This window comes from Curcuma longa, chromosome 9 (genome assembly GCF_044706935.1).
Source record: "Curcuma longa cultivar G26 ecotype Majalengka, Jawa Barat chromosome 9, ITB_CL_G26_1.1, whole genome shotgun sequence".
NCBI classification, from domain to species: Eukaryota; Viridiplantae; Streptophyta; class Magnoliopsida; order Zingiberales; family Zingiberaceae; genus Curcuma; species Curcuma longa.
In genome coordinates, this window is record NC_133869.1 from 10,524,408 (window position 1) to 10,539,514 (window position 15,107).

A 15,107-nucleotide genomic window follows, 5' to 3' on the forward strand; every position below is an offset into this window, starting at 1 on the left:
GTTGGGAAATTTATCAAATACGCCAATGATTTTCGCGAAATTACCCAAAAGGTCCCTAATTTGATTTATCAAATACGCCAGTGGATTTCCTAAAATTACAGAGAAATCTCTAATTTCTTTTTTTTACCAAAATTGATGTTTTATTTTTTCTTCTCTCCTATTTAATCTTTTATACCTTATTTAGATTATTAGATATAGGAATGTACTCTAAACCCTAAACTCTAATCTTAATTGCAACGTATTATAGAATAAATTTCGTCCATATGTTAGATTGGACTTTAGAAAATTAAATTATTAGACCGTCCACTATGAACATTTTTAGATTTATCTTATTGATCTATGAAAAATTTTCATAAAATTGAATGAATCATTCTTAAAATTCATCGATTCTTAGATCTAGATACACGATACTAACTATAAAAGAAAATTTATAATAAACCTTTAAAGCAAAGTAATATCGTAAATAAAATTGAATTTGTATAAGAAAAATAATACTTTACAAAAAATAAAGTGAAAAATATATATATATATATACATAAAATTCTTATTTATTTATATTTATGTAAATTGTGTAAATAAAAATGATATATATATATATATATATATCTTATATCATTATAGTATAGTTGATTCCTTCAAAATTTTCTTAGATTATTTTTATTTACCAAATATATATATTTCTAGTTTATATAGATATAGTTAGGTTTAGCCCTAGTATTTAATACTTTAAAAATACAACTTAAATTGTGTGTATATACAAAATTTAATGTTTAATTTGATAAAATTTATATATGTTCGTTCAATAATATAAAAATATATTAAAATAAATAAGGTTAAATACTAGTAAATTTGATTGGTGAATATTTATGAATAATTTATAAATAAATAAAATAATCATCATTAGTTGAGCTCGATAAAAAATCTAGTTCAACTGGAAGTAGATAAGATTTTTAATACATAAGATTAAAAATTTTAATAAGTAAACAAACAAGTTTAAAACCTATATTGTATTGATTAATATTTTTTTATAATTCAAAATCCATCTCTTCCAATCAATTGGTCTTAAAGTCTGGATCTCACAAAAAATTTTCATCAACTATCAAGATAAATCCAAAAAATACAAATAAAACCTTACATGACAATCCATCACCAGTGGTTTAAACTCTATGGGAGTTCAATGGAAAATACTCTATGTGAGATTCAAACCCTCACTACAGATGAATTTATTCTACTTTTTACCATTGCACCGTGACCCGAGGGGCAATTAGTATCTTAAGTTTATATTGAGTGGATTGACATTTTGATAAAATTTATCTTCTAGGTAAAGTTTATTATCCAAAACTTTATTTTAGATCCTAATGTGTGTAAGTTGCCTTGAATAAGATTGACCATTAGAAGTTGAAAATAAGAACATTTTATATAAATAAAAAATCAAGGGCCTTTTAGAATAAAGGAACATCTTTATTTTATCTCCTAAAGTTATGTCATTTCTAAAAACCTCATTTAAAATATTAAAAATAACTTTGAGGGTTGAAATGAAATTTACCCCATGCATGACTCTCATTGACTTCACACTGAGTTGACGTGACCTCTGCTGCTAGTCACGTGGCTCTCCAGTGGCAAAACGGTAATAAGCCGCTAACTTGCCCGAAAAGTTGTGCCCAGGACATTAGTTGCCAGCCTTATTGTTCGTTACTCTCCTTCATACCCGCTTAGTGATTGGGAAAGCGTGGATAAAACTGACGTCCGATTAGTTAAACCGCGGAGGTGAGTGCGTGGGTTGCCATCGACCTTCGCTCCGTTACAGATTCCCAGAATTTAATCGAATACGTGTGGATCGTCTCCAACGGGCCATGCAAATTGTAATCTTCAAATCCCCGTCGAAGACGTCACGTTGCCAATTATTAGAAGTAATGGTTTTTTTCCTAAAAAATAAATTAACAGATTTAATTTTAAGTTATAAAAGTTTATTCAATTTATTTTTTTTTAATTTTTTAAAAAATATAGAATTCGAATGTGTGTTTAATTGCTACCGTTGAGTTTAGACGATTAAGATCGAATCAGATAGTCATAAGGGACCTTCAAATGATTACTTTGCAAAATCATAACATGTTCTCATGCTAATCAATCTCAGGCTAATCATCTTTCGAAGATCAAAATTTCGCACACGATCTTTGATTAACACAATTTTAGCTTACATGATCCTAAGTTACATTGAACTCTACGAGACAATCACATAAGACTACAACTCGCATCCGGGTTCTCATCACTAAACATGGTGTTGTATGGATAGATCGCTGACGGATGCGTGTAGCCAGTTGGGTTTGGATGAGCTTCCGACCGATCCATCATAGTATCGTGGAAAATATTGATATGGATCGTCGTAGATGTGCCCTTGAGACGAAATGGTTGCCATAGGAGGCACAAAGTGCGATTGACTCATGCTTGGCTGAGCCATGTCGTAGCTCGTAACATAAGCTGGTTGTGGGGGAAACACTCGACTAGGGGTGTTATCCTCCTTGATCTGCTTAGACTTCTCTTCTTCACTAGACGGCTTCAGGGTATCGATGTTTTTATCGCCCGTCTTCGACTTAACCTTTTCGGGGTTTTCAGGGGGTTCAGCCTTGGCCTCTTTGATCTCGGTAACAGAATTGCCAACTGCCATAACCGTCTCAGCCTCAGGGCTCCCCCCGGCTTCAGCACTGGAAGAAGGACTACTACTTTCTACACCAATTTTCGCCGGTTCCGGCGGCTTCTCGGTCGCGGATGCCGGTTTCCGAGCTCGAACACCGGGACTCACCTCCTCCTGCAGGAGCTCAGCGGGCTTGCCATGCTTCCTGAGCTTCTGAATTACTGTCTGGGCATCGACAAGAGACTTAAAACTCACCTTGTTTTGTCCGGAATCGATATCGACTGATTCTACACCTGAAATGAAACAAAAAGGGCAAAGAAAGAAAGAATTAAAGATGTATCGATCGAATTCAAACAGCTGAAGCTTCAGTGATCGAGAATTCAGAAACACCTTTGATTTTGCTCAAGATCTTGGAGACTTTTCTCTTGCAGGCCTCGCAGTGGATGGAGACCTTTAGAACGAGAGTCTGAAGGATCAAATTAAGAATGTGTTAATTATATGGCAAGAATAGAATAATTGGAGAAAAATAAAATTAAAAAAAATGATAGTGAAAATAATTGGCATGCACCTTGTGGTAGTTGGCTGCTGTCTTCTTCTTCTGTTGCTGCTCCTGAAGCCATGAAAGGGAGATGCAGAGGAAGGAGAGAGGTTGAAGAGGCTTGGAATGGAGATAGAAAGGAAGAGTAGAGAGAGAGAGAGAGAGAGGAGTAGATGAAGAGGATTGCCATTGAAGTTGAGTTTGTTTGGTATTGAAAGGGAAAGGGGAAAAAACAAAGCGAAAATTATTGAATTCATTGAAAGTAATCTATCGAAAAATATCATACTCATATTTGGAGAAGAAAATAACGTTATCGTAAATAATATTAATAAAAACATTATCTTAAACCCCATTTAATTAGATTTAAAATAAAATTCTAATTTTAAAAGTCAAAAATACCTCTAAATTCTAAAAATTGAGAATTATTATAAATAATAAAAAATATATGTTCAGAATTTTCAAAAACACACTAAATGATATATGATGAATCTAAAAGTTGGCTAATACGAATTTCATCTCGTACCGAATAGGATAATAGAGATATCTGAAAGAGTTTCAATTAACAATCGACTACATTTCATTCTAACACCTGAGTCAAAAGTTATAATATTTGAAAGTTTACCAATCTGTATCAACAACTATTTATAAAGAGGTAATTTAAGAAACTGAAACAAACGGCCCCCATGTGAGAGGGTATGGTCACATGGTTTCTCAAAGATTTGACTATTATTTATTGTGGCAATTCTATCATATAGTGATCGACTCGATTATGCCCAAGAGTTTTCTTGAAATAATTATAATATTTATGAATAATATTCATGTCATCAATAAAATTTATAAATATATTAATAAATAAATTTTTATCAATAAATAAATAAATTTATATTATAAAATTTAATAATCAATCAAATAAATTTAAAATTATAAAATTTTCAAATAAAAATTTGATAACATCTAAATAAATCAAGTTCAAATTAATAAAAAAAAACTCAGATGAAACTTGAACAACCATTTCAACGATTCGATTTATTTTAATTGATCAACATAAAGTTGGACTCAACTTAGTAGGATCTATAAATTATGGGAGGGGGAACTTTGAATGGCATTTAATGAAAGAACAAAACTAGAGGGGGCAAACTAAAAGATCTTTAATTTTTTTTTAAGTAAAGAAACACATAATTTGTACGAATACCACTTGTTTTTTAAAGGGAGAAAAGCATGACCACATGAAGTGTGGTGTTGTGTCCATAAGAGATGATAAGGAAGCTGATGATGCATGGGATTCATATTTCAAATTGATAAATAAATAAATAAATTTTTATTATTAAATTTAATAATTAAATAAATAAATATAGAATTATAAAATTTTTAAATAATCAAATAAATTTGAATTGAGAGTTTGATAGCATCTAGACAAACTTGAAACTCAAACTCTAGTTTACAAAAAAAAAATCAATTACTAAACTTGAACAACCATTTCAATGATTTAATTTGTTTCTTAATAAATGAAACACATTATTTGAAATAAAGAGAAGATCATTCACAACCACATGATAATGAAGGTGATGATGAATGGGGCCCATGGCCTCATAATTGAAGGTGTGACAGGTCATCACTCACTTAATTAGTTATTTAATCAAGAAGTTGGTGTGTGGTTAAGTCTAATTTTAATTTGATTATTAGGGCAACTAACTACCTCGATTCGACATCGAGATATCTTTTAATGAAGAATTTTGGAGTTAGAACTTCCTATTAGAAACATCCAACTCACTTGTTAGGTGGAAATTGTCTTTCTTTCTTTATTTGCCCATCAAAATGAGTCGGATTGATAGAGAATATTTTATATCATGTAGTTTAATTTTGATGAAAATTTAAAATTAGATATAGTAAAAGAAATTATAGTTTAGAAAAAATCTAAAGTAATAAAAATAGATTTTTTTTAAAAAAAATGAACTCTCCCATAGGAAATGCAATATTAATTTGTATGTTTAAGTATATAGGTATTAATATTTTTATACTCGTCAACTCTAATGATAAGGTATTCATGGAGGATCAAAATACCTAATTCCTAATTCGCATATTTACAAAATACTCTTTCATAATACCTAATTCGCATATTTACAAAATACTCTTTCATAATACCTAATTCGCATATTTACTAAATATTTTTATTTATCAAATTTGCGAATATTTACATAAATTTAAAAAATAAATGATAAATTAAAAGTATATATAAATTAATATTATATTTATCAATTTAAAATATTTATTATTCTAAATTTTATTTTACCAAAAAATTTGAAAACATATGAATATATTAACAAAAATTTTCAAAACAATATTTATTTTAATTTAAAATAATTTAAAATTTTATAAATCCATCATCTAATTTAATTCAAAACTAACTTTGAAAATTTAAATGTTTAACATTTTTAAGAATAAAAGGGTCTTAAAAATCCATTAATGATTTAATTAGTAAATATCATCATCATAAACTTTATATTAAGCTTATGATAAATTTTCAAATCCATAAATACATTAAAAAAATTTTAAAGAATATATTAATTTTAATTTAAAATAACTTAAATTTATTAATCAATTTCGAATAAAATTTAGCAATAGACCCAAAGAGAAGAGAAGTATTTTGAGAATTTTATAAAAGTTAGATACGTAATTTAAATAATATCAAATTTTACTTATGCAATTCAATAAAATGCCAAGAAAAAAATGAGACCATATTAAAAAAGTCACTTAATTATCTCTATGACATTGCATGGGGATAAGGATGAGCCTCGGAAGCATCGAAGCCGTGTCAGATGGAGGGAGACCTTGTTGATGCAATGCAAACGCATATGATGAGTATTAATAGTGGTCAATTTGGTTGTACATTATTTGAAAAACAGATTAACACTTAACAGAGACCTGATCTATGAAAGAAGTTGTACTGATCTCAAATATTAACAAATTTATATTAATAATTTATTTGTGGTGATCTCAAATCATAATCTTTTAACTATAGCTGCTCAATCAATAAATAATATATTTAATAGGCACCAAGATCTATCCCTTCTAATATAATTCTACTCAAATCTAACAACTAGAAAGACAATCTTCAGAAAAAAAAAATTAATCATGAAGAGTCTCTTCGAATAAGTTTTGCTCATCATGTGCACTCTCATGCTTTCACAAAATTAAGCTGTGAAAACACTGAAGCATCAATTATGTAACTTCAAGTATTTAGATTGAACAGTGTGCACAAGCAAGCTAATCAGCAGTTAACACCACAACGTCAGTGTTTCAGCTAAAACCTTCTCATTGCCAATATACAAAATCAATTAGGATAGCCAAACTAAAACATCGTGCTCTATGCAAAAATCATACAGGTTAAGGGATCATGTAGCTACAACCCTGTCTTTCTCAGCAGGAAAAGGGCAATGAAGGGGAGGGTAAGTAATGGCTTACCCTACAAAAGTTGGGCTTCAATTGGAGGTGTTGCAAGGTTGGTGCTGTAGGTTGGTGCTGCCTTGAGCAAGTTCGGTGTACCATGACTTCCATGCTTCCATGTAATGGGAAAAAAGTTCACTCAGGGCTGCAAGAGAGTTGTTTTGAAATGATTGTATTAGCACGATGACATAATTTTGTAATGTCTACATGAATGTTTCGATCAAATATGAAATGAAACATCATAACTCATGTGTATCTAGACAAAAATAATTCCAGCATCACTGCAGATACTACTAAATTTGACAAAGTACCTAAAACATAAGTTGAGTGACGATGATATGACAGAATTTAATTTTGTAGAAATTTTGACTTGAGACAAGTATTTTACTATCTGTCTTAGAAATCCTACCAATTTAGTATATGCATATGTACTGACTTTATAAACTTGTATATAATATGCAAGTTATGATAGGAGATAGTTGTTTCAACCAACTATAGATGCACCAATTTTGTATTCTAAATTGAGCTAGTTTAGCAGCGGTAGATATTTCGACTTAGCATACATATGTGCACTAATTTTATAAACTTGTGTATATTTCATGAAATTGTAAGCACATGAATTCTTAATTTTAAATGCACATATTCAGTAGATATGATTGGAGTATACTTGTTTAATAGATATATATGCATGAAACAAGAATCATGTGGTGAAAGCACTCATCACCAAATCATGCCTATCATCCAAGTTTTGTCAAAGATATGATATTCATGGCAGATAAGGAATGTATTACATTAAATTGCCTAGACTTATTCCGATAGTAAATGATTTAAGAGTCTATACGACCTTGTTTGTCTGTGATTGCAAATAAATGATTGAATCCGATCCAAGCAACAAACTACAAGGCTAATTTGTTAAAGGGTAATACAAAATGGCATTGCTAAACTTGTCCATAAGTTTACATACGACAGTGAAAATATCACTGAATACTGAACTAAAGTATAAAAGATTTCAAATGATGGTTGTTGTCGAAGACACTAGTTAAGCTGCTCTTCACCTTTTCTATTCTCAATTTTTCCTATCATTGTTCAATCAAAAATTTAAAGTCTCAACATTGTTCAGAAAATATAAAACTATAACCAAACAGGAGATGTGTACATGATAGGTACAAGGTTTAGTTTTATAAATCAAAAGGTGCACCATGTGTGATAAAGCTACTTATTTGGGAGCAAAAGTTCTTTCATATCAATGAATGCTAAAAGCATTGTGTTTTGACAACAAAGATTCACAACAAAAGGAAACAAAAAAAATGCCATGGGAAGGGAAATGTTTGTGTAGAAAAAACAGATTCTTGGTGGAATTAATAATCTATACCATAGATCCTATCCTTCAAATGGGAAAGCAATGTGTAAAAAAACACAAATAGAATGACTGATCGAACTTCATGATAGCAAAATAAATCTGAAATTGCAAATCATGACTGAGTTAACCTTTATACAAAACAGATAATCATAATACATCAATAATTAAAGTGTAAAAGTGTATAGCAAACCTTCATTGTGGTACTGTGGTCGCAAAGAGCATGCAGAACCCTCCAAACCTTGAGCAATTTTCCCACTTTTTTCCTCGGCTACCTCTTTAGTTGCTCCAGCAGGGAAGAAAGGACCAAAAACAAAGCCACTCTTCATGCTTAATTGCTTCTGAGCTGTCAGATTACATTCTTTGAGGTCCTGGTTCTGCAGTCGTGCGTAATTACTAGGCTTCTTACTTGCTTTAGGACTCAGCCTGCTCCTCTTCAATTCCACATTAGTGACCTCAGTTCCAAATGCCCTCTTATTGGACTGACTTGCAATTTTAGAAGCAACAAGTGTTACAGAAGGATCCATCATAGACTTGCCACTGGTTCCTAGCCATCGAAACGCTGGCTTCCTAGACTCTTGAATCTGGATATGCAAATTTTCCAAAACAGAAGAAAAATGAACAAGCACAATTTATATCATTTCAATTGTAACATTACAGATACCAATAAATTACCTTCTCAATAAGATTGATAGACGACAACACATTTGTGATGTCATACAGACGTCTGGCTGCATGATAATCTCAAAAACTGAGTCAAATCTCAGATAAGAATTTTCTTCTTTTTTTAATTAAAGAAAATGTGAAATTGGGTTGGCAGATACTTCTGATGTGAGATAAGTTGGTGTTGTCACCAAGCAGCAGCCTTGCAGCTTCATCCAGTAAGATAGTGTCTACCTGTTCAATGTTTACATATTAATCAGTCAGGTTGCCTGAGAAAATATTGTATGCAAGCTATTAAAGGAATCGGAATCCAAGTTTCCTGCGATGAGTTCGATGAATTACATCTGAATTCAGGAAAAGCTTGATGAAGTTTCGACTCAGCAGGAATAGTGATCTATCCTTCCGGTTCTCAGAAGCTGGTAATTCAACGCGAGACGATAAAGAATCAGATAAAGGCGAGAAGATACTTTTCCCAACCGAACACAGCAAGAAAGCTAACAAATTACCTGACAATGTGTTGCTAAAAGAGCCCATCAATGAAGAAATGCTGCCTATTTTGCTTGGTTTTTCATCTCCATCATCATGGCTCTGGCTTTCGCTGTCTTCATGTTGATCCTCCGAAGCTTCCTTTTCCACGCAGAGAATCGCAAGATCAATCAACTCAGCGTACAAGATCTAAACTTTCAGTCGCAGAAGGAATTAGGATGAAATACTAAGCACTTAACCTACTTTTACGGAGGCGGCATCAGTGGCAAAACTCTCCTGAAGTGCCTCCTCCTGCTCAGAGCATAACATTTTAGGGCAAACAAAGCTTGAGGATATAAAAAACGATAGATCGAGCCGAAACAGAGAAGCGACCAGACCTTGAGTTCTCTTAGTGCATTTGGGATCCCCGAAAACCCTATCCAAAAGTATTTACTCTTCGCCTTCCTCGCAACGACCTATCCATGCACCAAAAGAACTCGTTTCTCCATAAACAAAACGCGAACTCAAAGAACCGCTTTCTAATTTGATCAAAAACAAGATATTACCCCGACACTCTCCATGACATTGACGATATCATAGATCCGGCGCCTCTCGACGCCAAGCTGCCTTGCGGCGTAGTCGAGGTCCACAAATTCCGCCCCTTGCCGAACGTACAAACTCACGAAGCTTCGCTTCCCAAACAGATCGAAACAAAACCAAATTCTGATCAAGAACCTTCTTTTTTAAGAAAAAAAAGGGGGGAAACAGATCGATTACTTGGAGCACAAGACGCCGAGAGATTTCTGCTTCCTGCAGTAACTGTGATGCCTTGATCTCGAATCCAAAGAAGGAGACGGCGAAGAAGACATCGCTCTCCCCCTCGCTTCTCCGCCTGCTCGATCGATTGAGACTTGAGGAGGAGGCGGGTGGGAACTTGGGAGCCTCTTGAGGATCGACTGCCCGCCGGGATTCAAAATTTTCAGCGGAGAATCGCGCCCTCGTGAACCTATTGACGATTATGCCATCAATCTTTGGAAGTATTTACAGACAGTGTTTGAAGAAAAGGGCAAACCGTGGAGGGGCTTTTTAGTCAATTCAAATATTCCTAGAATCGTAGCGCGGCACGTGGGCTACGAGGACTGTACTGGAGTGCACGAGGAGCCACGTGATCAGCATGGATCGGCTGTTTGCCCGCGAAATGTATTTATAGTAGTAAGAATTTGCCCTTTTTTTATTTAGTCAGTTAAAATATTAAAAAGAAGCTCTTTTTTTATTATCGTAAAAAATACTTTATATTGTACAAAAAAAATCAAAATAAAGTTCTTCCTAAATTTTTATTTTAGTTTTTTTAGTTGGATTGAGTTGGGAGTTCGGATTCGGATTGAGTTCGGATAAAAAGTTTTTAAGTTGGATTAAATTTGATCTGAATTTAAGATTTAAGAAATTTTTAAGATTAAATAAAATTTTATTTTAAAAATTAAGATATTTTATGTATATTAATAGTAAAATATTAATAGGATGATGATGAAATATTATGATAAAAATAAAAAATTATTATAGAAATAATAAAAAAAGTTTAAAAAAAAATCTAATTGAGTTATTCAAGTTAGTCCTCAAATTATACATATTCAGATTTAAAATTTTCAAATTAAATTTAAGCTCTGGTTGAATTTGAATTGAAAGTTTTTAATAATATTTTTATTTTGACTTGACTCGAATCTATTCTTCAGCAAAAGGTGAAATTTACCACTCTAACGGTCTCATACGATTCAGTAAATTAAGAAACTGCAGTTGATCACGATAAAAGAGAATATTGTCAAGATTCGAACCTTTGTCCATTTCAACAATTTTGCTATATTGTAACCAACTCTTCTGCATAAGGTGGAATCTATCACCCCAGTGGCGGTCGCCCCCACGATCATCTATGAGGAGGTAAATTGAGAAGCTGTGTTGGGTATTGTTCGATCGAGATTCGAATTCTTGTCCTCTTCTGCAAGTCTGCTCCATCGTAATGCTTCGGGGGGCAAAAACTGTATTATGTAAATTTTTTATAGTGACCAGCCCCATCGCTAAAATATTACCATATCAGAAAATACCTAAAGAATTTTTTGGAGGCATGGTACCACTATGTTGATAAGAGCCTATTGCTGAAACATCACCTCAGTCAACAACTACATATTGCTAAGAGAACTCGAACTCGAAATCTCAGGCAACATATGTCTCTATGTTTATCACTTGGGATAAGCACTTTGACATAACTAACTCAATTATATCAGGTAACTCGAATCTACTCGATTTATTTAAATTGACACCCTTATTAAAAATCAAGGGATATGATTTTTTAAGACAATAAAATTTTGCCATTTTGATTTTTATATATTTTTTATGATAATAAATAATTTATCATTTACATTTAAAAAAAATATATATTAAAAATTCTTGGTTCTAAAACATAAGAAGAAAAGGGCAACTTTATACCGATCGACCGCAATCTACGCAAAGCCAATCGCTCCCCCCGAACCCTAGCCGACGCCACCTACGCCACCTACATCAGACATGGCCCCGAAGCGCGCCGCCGCTGCCGCCGCTGCCAAACCGGAGTCTTCCACTTCTGGTTCCGACGACGAGTCTGCTTCCGGATCCGCTTCTTCATCCCCTGAGGAAGAAGAACCTCAGCGAAAGGAAGAGGTGCGTCCCCCGTTGCCTTCTCATAAGAAAAATCCTGTTGTGTCCCCTGTTCCATCCAGCGACGAGGAAGAGGAAGATGGAAGTGAGGAGGAAGAGGAGGGAGATGGAAGCGAAGAGGAAGAGGAAGACGAAGACGAGTCTGGAGATGAAGATCCCAAGTCCGGCGTTCTTCAGACGACTAAAGGACCGCCGCCCCCGCCACCGCCACAGGAGACGCAGCCCAAACCCACTTCGGATGAGTCATCGGAAGGCTCCGACTCTGATTCTGAATCATCTGATGCGTCGCCGCCGTCTGTCCCGGCCCCTCGTCCTTCTCGTGCCGCTGAGCCGTCCATTAAGCCCATAGCAACCAAGCCTATGGATGGCCCCTCCAACCCGGTGACTCAGGTTAGCTCTTCTCCGTCAGTGGATCAAGGCTCCCTCAAAAGGAAGCGCGAATCTGCGGGGAGCCCCCAGTCGGGGCAAAAGCGCCAATCTTTTCAAAGACTGTGGGGCTTAGAGGATGAATTGATCTTGCTTAATGGTTTGGCAGAGTTCCGCAGTAAGAATGGTTATGCTCCTTCCTCCAATCACGAGATGGAAGTTATCCGTGAACTCATTAAAGATTCATTCCAGTTGGTGGTAAGTGATAATCAGCTTCTTGACAAGGTCAGAAGGCTTAAAAAAAAGTTTCAGACAAATGCCGCCCGCGCCAAGAATGGCGTAGACCCAGTACTTTCCAATGCCCACGAGCAGGAGTCATATGCCATCTCTAAGAAAGTGTGGGGGAGTGAGAAGTTCACCTCTGTGAATGGGAATGGCAATGCCAGTGCTAATTCCGAAAGCGAGGGCAATGAAGAAGAAAGGGAAAGGGGGAATGAGATCGGTCAGAAATCAAAGGATGATGCAAATTACCCCGAAAACGGGGGCAATGTGAAGGCTCACTTCCCATTCTTATGGGAGATGGCCAACAAAATTGCAGATGAGCTTCCATGTGGGGTGGGCATCAAGATGGCTCTAGACATGCTGGACAATGCTAAAGCAAAAGCGTTGGAGGACAAGTTAGAAAAATTGATAATGAGTAAGACAAGAATGCACATGCGAAGAATCAATCTGAGTAAAGAGACAGTGAAGTTGCTTCTTGATTCTGTAGCCAAATCAGAATGAATTACTTCAAAATTGGGGTGCTGCCCCATGGCTTTAAGGCCCGGTAGAGTATACTTTTAAAAATATTTTTCATGTGCAAGTGTTCCTGATGGGGCAAACTAGACTCTTAGATAGCTAGCAAGAAATGTATGTCTGCCTTAGGGTTTTTGAAAGTTATTTAACCTACAAACTCATGGTTAACTAGCTTTGGTTTCAATCTATTTTATCTATTGCTTCTCTTTTGAAATGATGATCATTCTTTGCTTTTGTTATATATATATATTGCATGTTTACTTCTGTTCACTTAAACTAATATTTGTATCTTAATACATGTATGAATCTTCATATATATGCTTGTTGATTTGATTAAATATGTGCAAGTGTTCCTGATGGGGCAAACTAGACTCTTAGATAGCTAGCAAGAAATGTATGTCTGCCTTAGGGTTTTTGAAAGTTATTTAACCTACAAACTCATAGTTAACTAGCTTTGGTTTCAATCTATTTTATCTATTGCTTCTCTTTTGAAATGATGATCATTCTTTGCTTTTGTATATATATATATTGCATGTTTACTTCTGTTCACTTAAACTAATATTTGTATCTTAATACATGTATGAATCTTCATATATATGCTTGTTGATTTGATTAAATATGTGCAAGTGTTCCTGATGGGGCAAACTAGACTCTTAGATAGCTAGCAAGAAATGTATGTCTGCCTTAGGGTTTTTGAAAGTTATTTAACCTACAAACTCATAGTTAACTAGCTTTGGTTTCAATCTATTTTATCTATTGCTTCTCTTTTGAAATGATGATCATTCTTTGCTTTTGTTATATATATATTGCATGTTTACGTCTGTTCGCTTAAACTAATATTTGTATCTTAGTACATGTATGAATCTTCATATGTATGCTTGTTGATTTGGTTAAATATGTGCAATAGTTCTTTGTTGTTTTGTATTGTAATGATAATGGTTTTTCACATTTTTATTTATTCCAATGGGATAAATTAGTTGGTCATTGGATCTGTTTAAGAAAATTCAAAATTTATTTATGAGGATTTTATAGTGTGTGAATTAAGTTCTTTAGTTGATCAAAATATAATTTTACCAAGTTTTAGGTTTTTGGCATATTTGAAAGAGGCCGCGGAGGACGGCACCACAAGCTAATGCTGCCGTAGGAAGGGCTTGTTTTACATATATCAGATATCATGGATCTTTTTGTAGTAAAGATTCGCTTACTTCAATTAATCTTCGGTTCTTAATAAATTTATGGAAAAGTTTTTCATTTTACTGCTCTTAGTTTCAGTAATGTCAAAATAATTTGCTAATATTCAAATGCAGTTTGTTTTTAGGAAAATAAAAGAATTTGAATTTATTCATATTTTATTAAAAATGTTTAATTTATAAGTATGTTTGTATTTGAATTTGCTAAAAAAAACTACTTGCAAAGATATTCTAAATATTTTTAAAATTTTCATTTGGGAATTATAATCTTTTATTATTATGGAACTTTAAATTAATATGAATAATGTTTAATTAGAATGATTCATATTTACTATTTTATAAATAATTACTTAATTTTGAAGATGATCGATTCAGTTCTATAGAAATTTTTTATCGAGTGAATTCGAAGATTTCTTTGATCCTTAGGTTTTGAACTCTAGATGCATGGTGAGGCGCATCACTATTATATAGCTCGAGAGGTCAAAAGAGGTTACCTTTTAAATGTGCATAAATTGTATTTTTGATTTATCTAATTAATAAATTAAGAAAAAAAATTATTTTTATTAGAATAATAAAAAATATATTGAGTTTTATTAATCATCAAAATAGTATCTCACTCATACTTCATATTTTGTGATTTGATTTTAATACTCTTAAATTCCATCAAAAGAGATATTAACTATTGTTTATATTATATCAATTATAATTTATAATTATTATTGTTACTATGTAATCATAATTCATAACTACTATTGATAAAAATTAACTTGAGTTAAATTGGATTTCTGTGCCCATATTATAATAACCATAGTTAATTATTGTAACCTCACGATCATGTCTCATCGTAACCAACTTAATTATATCAACAAGTATAATTCATAATTCTATGAAGTTGACTCTGTTATATAAAAAGGTGGAATCTACCATCCGACATGGTCATCTCCACGACCATTTATGAAAAGGTAAATCGAG

At 33.3% G+C, this 15,107-nt stretch overlaps 2 protein-coding genes and 1 pseudogene across 2 annotated transcripts; 1 reads left to right on the forward strand and 2 right to left on the reverse strand.

Moving 5' to 3' along the window:
* Positions 1 to 2,144: 2,144 nt before the first annotated feature.
* LOC141834534 (uncharacterized) lies at positions 2,145 to 3,855 on the reverse strand (annotated as a pseudogene).
* A 2,794-nt stretch (positions 3,856 to 6,649) lies between these two features.
* Positions 6,650 to 9,968, reverse strand: LOC141835388 (E2F transcription factor-like E2FE). Its single transcript, XM_074722847.1, has 10 exons — positions 9,877 to 9,968; positions 9,666 to 9,786; positions 9,498 to 9,575; positions 9,364 to 9,411; positions 9,141 to 9,261; positions 8,977 to 9,050; positions 8,796 to 8,868; positions 8,647 to 8,702; positions 8,165 to 8,555; positions 6,650 to 6,759 (listed from the first exon to the last, which is right to left on the reverse strand). Exons 1-10 carry the CDS (start codon positions 9,966 to 9,968, stop codon positions 6,650 to 6,652), a joined length of 1,164 nt encoding a protein of 387 aa, XP_074578948.1.
* A 1,651-nt stretch (positions 9,969 to 11,619) lies between these two features.
* LOC141834561 (uncharacterized) lies at positions 11,620 to 13,159 on the forward strand. The gene has a single exon (XM_074721879.1). The coding sequence runs from the start codon at positions 11,656 to 11,658 to the stop codon at positions 12,931 to 12,933; it is 1,278 nt and encodes a 425-aa protein (XP_074577980.1). The 5' UTR covers positions 11,620 to 11,655; the 3' UTR covers positions 12,934 to 13,159.
* Positions 13,160 to 15,107: the final 1,948 nt, after the last annotated feature.